We start from the raw sequence: 7,347 nt of genomic DNA, 5'->3' as shown, positions 1-7,347 counted from the left end.
GCTCTAGGTAAACGCCTTCTGAACTCATTCTCGTCACAGTATATATTACCAAGCAGATAGGACCTTCACCATGTAAAGGTTACAATTGGTAATAAACCTATAGCTAAGGAATATTTGTAGGTAAATTCTCGCCTTCTTGTATACTCGCCTCACAGGGAAACACTTTATCAACGGATGAACATCTGTTTTAGTGAGGGCGGGGTTCCGTGGAGGTGAGATCGAGAGGTTTCCGTCAAATTCTTTAGCCGCGCCAAGGAACATTAATACCAAATTGCAAAAGGGAAAACTAGCACAAGTATTTAAGGTTATGTAGTAAGGCGGGTTCAGCGCTCAACAATGCAAGGTTCAAAAGTTATGTACATGTAGTGAAAGTTGAAAGAGACTTAGTGCAATGTACAGATTCACCTTATCGCTTGACGGTTTAACTACATGTGGTTTAAATCATCCAACTCCGCCGCATAATCCTAGGCTATTTAGCGTTGAACAACAACCCTAACCCTTGTACCAAAGTTCTTTTCTTGTACCGCTAGCCACTCCCGGATAGATGGAAACCTGTGCTCTCGTACACAATTGTTGACAAGGTATGAGGATAATCAATTTGTCGAGAGCTCTTGCGCTCTTGTTATTTTTATCAATAACTCTCAGCAAGCCCTGCCGAGTGATCTTTGATGATCCTGCGATCACGAAAAAGGTACACGAGCCATAAAGAATGGCGGCAATGGTGGACCTGCAGAAGAAACTAGCGCCTCTAAAGCAACAAAAGCAATCAAGAAAGATTGCCCCTCCTCTAGAGAACGAACCCTTGAGTGAATATTTCAGATGCCTTTGGTACCTGATGGCACGACCACTCTGAATAGAAACAAGCTCATACACTACAGTTTTATTTTGGGCTACCCATTCTTTCCTACTCCGTTAAAGCTTTTTCCCGGGCCTCGCTCCAAAAGATCCCAGAGTTCCTAAGTATATTCCCCTGTGAATGAAATTGATCAGGCGTAAATTGAATCCCACTAAGAATCAGGAGAGGACAGTTAAGGATTAGGTATTGTTATATCTGAGTTCGTAAGAGAAGTACACGAGATATTGTTAATGACCGCCGTGTAATAAACTGCTTGGAGCCTGTCAATATTCTTTTTCAAGTTAGCAAAACGGGCTTTAATGGATGGGTTTGGTTTAACCGAGTGATAGCTTGTGATGCATCACCGGCAGTGATAGGTGTCCAGATCTCTTGGAGCCACTAGAAGAAGAAGATACATATAAGATTTCGGCTACGTCCGCGCTGGAGCTTGAGAAAGATAGTAAAAGAAACAATCCGATTGTACAATGTTACTACGTAACCGTCCTTGACACTGTCGAGGCCAGAAACCGTGTTATCGACCATTGCTTAACTGAAACCAGAGGCAAGAAGTTCTTTTCTTCTCATTTCGTCCTATTTTAAACTTGTGTACCTTTATCAAACTATTCATTTCAGTTCGTATAACGGTAAACCAAAAGGTTTTTGAGGAGATTTAAAGAACCGAGAGGCGATGGTATATCACCAAAAGCAATACAAACTACATGTATATTTCTAACGATATACATTGAATATGTCAATGTAAGGCAAGATACACCGCAAAAATTATCGAGATAATCGAAAATCGCAAAGCTATAGTTAAGAACCACCCCGGTTATAAACCTGGCACAATGACTATTACCTCCTCACCCAAATCCTCAAAGTTTCCTCTGCAGTTTGCTTGGATACGCTCCTTCTTTCACATCCCTTTTCTGAGGCCGAAGGTCCCCTGGTGCATACCTCATGGTCACTGCCACCGCCACAATGATCACCGTCCCCGCTAATGGCCCCCACTGACCTACGGCATCGAGCTCCTCCTGCATTGGAAGCTCTGCTATGCTCCGTTGAATTATATACATCACGAAGAGTTGCCACAGCAAGCATAAAAACGGCACCACGTACATCATAAACCTGAGAAAGAAATACCAGATACTCTTCCAAGTACTCATATAGTCACAATTACAGCCCCAATGGCCGCAACAGCAACGGCATTCATCACCCCCACCCTCGCTATCAGTATGATTGATCTTCTCATCAGTCGTCATCTGCTCGATGGGAGCATAAGTCGGCTGCACCTGGATGCGATACTCGCCGTTGTTTGGTCCGAGGTTAACGTCCTGCTGACCCTGCGTACTTTCTGATTCGAGACGCCTCTCCTGTGCCTTCTCCCGTTGTATTTTCTTAATCCTTCTCCTCTCACCAATCACCCATATACACAGCATCAACGGAGGTGGTACCCACCCCGTTATTGCCTGTTCATTAAGACACCACACAGTAAATTCCGAGAGAGTGACCATATCAGTCTTTTGATTCAACCTTGTGTGCCTGTGCCCCCATGACATGACCTCCGAGCAGGGTTGCACGGCCATACTGACCTGACGCACATTCCAGACTGACGCTAGGCTCCCCACCATCATAAGGATAAGCCATGAATACACGACGATACGGGTACCCGTAAGGGCACCCCGGAAGAGCTTTGCGTGGAAGATGAGGTAGGGGGCGTTGCAGAGACCGACCATGGCGATTGCGTACATGGGGATAGCGTCTAGGTCTCCTATCGGCGGGGCAGGGTAGGAGATCATGGCGAGGGCGTGTAAGGCTGTGATAGAACTATAGAGCATGGCGCCGCCAAACATTGCCTTGACTATCCATTCCTCACCGCGGCAGACGGTTCCCACGAAGAGGCAGAAAAAGTAAAGATACCGCGGAGAGTTCCCGTACGCTCCGGAGACTGGATAGGCACAGATTGTGATATTACCGTTGATAGTATCCCAAGGAGAAGTGATTTCTTCCATGATTTCTGTGCTCATGGGAAATAGGCTGAGCAGCGGCTATCGCTCGGAGGGATAGATTGAAACCCCTTATCAATACTAGATCTTTCTACGGCTTCATCTCACGAAAGAAATGTCAGTATCTACGAGCCATGGCCATGGGATATGAGAACGCAATATTCTTACCTAAATATCTTGGTTGATTAGAAACGACGCGCGCAATCAATAATGCGAAGGAAAGGGCATTATATCCGATTTATATATCTTGAAAGGTTGTCGCCGGGCCACATGACTCTGAGATATCTCCTCAGTTATTATTCCGAAGACTGTAAAAGGATGTTCCCCGAGTAAAAGCACTACTTTGCAGCTGCAGTACTTCTCTCAGAAAATCAACACCCCCGTTGTATGCATGCCTCTCGCACAACTGCTTATAACCACTACTTGGCTTATCACTCAGTTAATCGATTGTATTTGTATTTTTAAATTGGTAGCCATTGAGTAAGATAGAGGACATGAGGAACTGGATGATCTCAACGTAAGAAAAGAGTAGTGCTTTTTGTGAGTAGACAAACTGTGAGCATGTCCTCTTAATTAAACCGGTAGCATTTACCTACCGCGCTCGGTCGATATGTCTATAATTCCACCCAGACTATCCCGGGGATATTGCGGGCTTACAAGCACCAGGCTACTCTCTAACATAGCTATATTACAAATACTACAGACCGAAAACGGATACCATCACACACACCTGTCGACGGGGGTAATACATGATATCAAGACCGGTAATATACGGTTACTTTATCAAATGGGAAACCTCTCAACGGCGAAGCTCCAGATAAGTTTTTAACTCTCCACAAGGCTGACTATAATTGTCCATTTGCCGAGCAGAATTAGACTATGAGATCTATATATCGAACACACATTTTGTTAGGTGATACTTCATATGTACGTGTACGTGTAGCCTAATGTTAGATTACTAATCGCAGAAATTCCTAATGCAGTTATCGTTACCACATACATGCATGTACCCTAGACGGGATACATAATACTGGGTAGCACTCCATATTACATACTCAGGACCGTACGGATGATATGTACCAGAAAACATGATCTGAAAGGATTCCGCACCTTCTTACCTTTCCTGTTTCCCTTTACTCGCTTCTCTTCCACTTTATTTTATCAAGGCTGCTTTTCGGGGAAGCCTAACCCTTTCAATGGATTGGATATTTCTGCGATTGCTACTCAGATAAACTCGACGATTCAACTAGTAACCTCAAAATCATGTACTCCCAAGGCCGAGCCATGCTCTCGCTGCTCCACCACATGCCCCATCGCAAGGCAGCCGCCTGAGTCACTCGAGAAGCTGCAGTCTTTACCTTTAACATGTGCTTCAAAGTCAAACCCGACCCATCAAAGCGTAAACCGGGCACGAGACAACCCAGCTCCCGCGTCCCCATCGCGGGTAAGCACCTATCCCTCGATGTGCTGATGTTCAGTCGTCAGAAATAAAGTGATATGCACCCCATGTCTCACTGTATCTCACATACTATCTGAGTCAATCTAAGGATGTCTTTGGTATGACATATATAAACGTAGTGTAACTTCATGACATGTATGACAATGTGAGCCTAGCTAGTGATATAGGGGTCTACCTAGGTGATTTCCCTTATCCGTACGCAATAGCGGGTTGAAGCCTTATCGATAACAACCCACGTTATAAATGGGCTCACTAGTGCATCTCGAAGTTAGGCCTTTTTAAGGGGCAGCGGTTTAGAGTTCTAACACCAAATTAAATCATCAATACGTTTGATCATATCCCATCACTCGGCCGCGGGTAGCCCAGGCAACTATCCGCCCGCACCGTACCGAACCCAACCCAGCCCTCACACTGCTCCGAGTTCGCCAATTCAAGGCAGTCTATCTTATCCGGGCTCACCTTAATAAGCCATCACCCATTGCGGGGTCTGCCCTCATCCTCTACCCCCTGGGACGTACACTCCCGCTCGTACCAATCATAACATCTAGAATCCACCCAGAATATACTAACCCCTTCCTTCCGACCCCCCAGCTATCCCGGTAGTCCAAAGCCACCACAACCTCCTATTCCCACGTATGCCCAGAGACCCCATCCACCTCCCACACGTCACCATATCCCGTCACGAAGCATCACTCGGCCACCCCGATTCCTTCACCCATTTCCCAACTCTCGACTTCCGGTAGCTTAATACACCGCCTCCGCTGAACTTCCCTTTTAACCAATGGTGTGCATAAATCCCACTACTTCTATCTCCGCCCGTAAATTATCCACCTTGTTGCGATATTGAGTTACTGTCGAGTGATGCGTTGTGTTTCAACCCTAACCCTGTAATCTACACCAAACCCTTGTTCGCCATGGGTCCAGGGATCGACGCATTTGATCGGATGAAAGGATTCTTTCGGGTACGAAATACCGCGTTGGTATTAACGGACTTTTTCTCATCTCATTGCAGGATTAATATTGCTCTAGCTGTTCCGGGAGAAAATGTTTGTTGATAATAGTAGACGAAGCGTTCCTGGACCAACGATAGAAGTCTCAAAATATTTATTTATTATTTATCGCTAAATGTATATAAAGTCTACCCAGAATCGAAACACCCCAAACCAACCAACACCTTCCCATGCACCGGTCCGCACCCCGCACCTGAAGCTATCGAACGTCATAAACAAAACGGTACCACCCATCATAAGTAACCCCATAGCCCCCCATGTATCAAACGAAATAAGAGTAAAGAAAAGTTAAAGAAGTTAAAATAAACACCCCCCCCCCCCCACACCCTAAAAGAAGAAGAAACCCAAGCAACGAAGGAACAAAAGAAGAATAAAACAGAACCCACCCCCCCTAACTGCCACCCAGTCTATGACTACACCCTGTCTGCCAATTCCACCTCCAAATTCTTTCCCGCAACGCCCAGGTCCACCGGCTCCAGCTCAACCTCAATCTCTATAGGCTCCGTCTCCCCCGCTCCTCGGAACCCCTCCGTGGACGCCCCCTCTGCCCCGCCCCCCACCGACCCCAACGCATACGTCGTACCCCCCCATGACCGCCGCCCAGGTATTCTCTGTCCATTAACGTTATCTATTAATTCCGGTGGAGTAATCTGAGAGTTTCCCAAGAAGCCCGGAAGAAACTTTGAGAACAGTGGCTTGACCGCCGGCGCGGAGCCACATATGATTCCTATCAGTACTTCGACTCTACTGAGTATTAGCCACCTGCGTGTACGTGAGGACGAGAGAAAGAGCGGTTGACGCACAGCGACCATATCCCCAGATCCGTATTATCATACATCGGATCCTTCGTGGTAAACGACCTTATCACACTCCTCAACCTCAAAAAACCCGCCAACACACTCCTGCTCATCATGGTCAGCGTGTGTCAACAGCAAAGATTTAAAGATGGATGAAGGGCACACACAAGCTCCCCAACGAAAATACACCAATAAGTGCTACCTTCTGCCGTGTCGGCATCCTGATCCTCCACACCGTCTTGAGCGGCACCACCCAAATGGCAAAATCCGTTGCGATACTAATCGAGTACAGCACCAGACCCATAGTCTTCCTGTCCATACACTTTCCCGCCGCAGCTGCGCCCCACATATACGATACTGGCATACATTGAATAGCAGAGAGAACGAAGGCGATGAGCGTATACAGCGTGACAAAGACGAGGATACCCCATGAGGTGTAGCAGAGGGGCGTTCCGGGACCGAGTCGGATGAGGAAGAGAAGAAGGGAGCATTTTGTGAGGCCGAGGGCGAGAAAGTAGTGGAGCATCGAGAACCAGCCAAGCTATCGGGGGTGTCAGTCAACTGGGACTGGCAAGTCAAGGAACGTGGATGTGGGGGCCGATGATGGCATACCATGATGGCTTGCTGCTCCCCAGAGCGCTCGGTGGTCCAGGTGTGGTGGCCGACGCCTCCTGCGACACCTACAAGCGTCTATCGTCAGCTCTCAATTCCGCAATTTGTACCATCTGACGGCCACTTACTAATACAATTCATCACCACGATGGGCGTCGCCATTATCTAAACCTCCCTTCACATCAACACCCACAACCGCCAATTCCCCTTCCCACCCGTTCTTCGGAAAGGACATACCGTAGCAAATATCATGCACCAGTCATCAGGCCCCATCCTCCGTATCAACACCGCCCGACAATAAATCCTCCCACTCACCACCAATGTCGCAATCGTCAACAAAAGCACCCCTGTCAACACCAAGCTAGGCCCCCGATTCTCCTCATCCCTCTCACTGGACGACGAAGCCCTCTCGAGCAGGATGTGGAGCGGCTCCGGATCCATGGGGCGTAAATCGATGAACGGGCCAGCACAGAATGCTAGAAGGTGAGGAGAGTATTCGTATTCCAGCGGAGCCTGTCACCGCACCTCAAGGAAGAGGGGACGAGGCGTTACATAGCGGTATTTGGCCAGTGTGACGGGGCGGGAGAGGGGCGTCCCAGAGGGTATAAAAGCCCAATAATGAGCAATGTCG

General features: G+C 47.5%; 2 protein-coding genes across 2 annotated transcripts; both read right to left on the bottom strand.

Annotated features, from left to right (window-relative positions):
* Positions 1–1,707: 1,707 nt before the first annotated feature.
* H6S33_011133 (uncharacterized protein) lies at positions 1,708–2,844 on the bottom strand (the record flags this gene model as incomplete). The annotated part of the gene is made up of 1 exon (XM_044842529.1): positions 1,708–2,844. The coding sequence occupies one exon, from the start codon at positions 2,842–2,844 to the stop codon at positions 1,708–1,710; it is 1,137 nt and encodes a 378-aa protein (XP_044697063.1).
* A 2,876-nt stretch (positions 2,845–5,720) lies between these two features.
* Positions 5,721–7,157, bottom strand: H6S33_011132 (uncharacterized protein; the record flags this gene model as incomplete). The annotated part of the gene is made up of 6 exons (XM_044842528.1): positions 5,721–6,051; positions 6,111–6,209; positions 6,272–6,645; positions 6,717–6,784; positions 6,845–6,881; positions 6,954–7,157. The coding sequence occupies 6 exons, from the start codon at positions 7,155–7,157 to the stop codon at positions 5,721–5,723; spliced, it is 1,113 nt and encodes a 370-aa protein (XP_044697062.1).
* Positions 7,158–7,347: the final 190 nt, after the last annotated feature.

The sequence above is a fragment of the Morchella sextelata genome (assembly GCF_020137385.1).
Source record: "Morchella sextelata strain SCLS chromosome Unknown scls_5, whole genome shotgun sequence".
Lineage (NCBI taxonomy): Eukaryota > Fungi > Ascomycota > Pezizomycetes > Pezizales > Morchellaceae > Morchella > Morchella sextelata.
The sequence above is the reverse complement of the archived record's forward strand: the minus strand, read 5'-3'. Positions and strand labels throughout refer to the sequence as shown.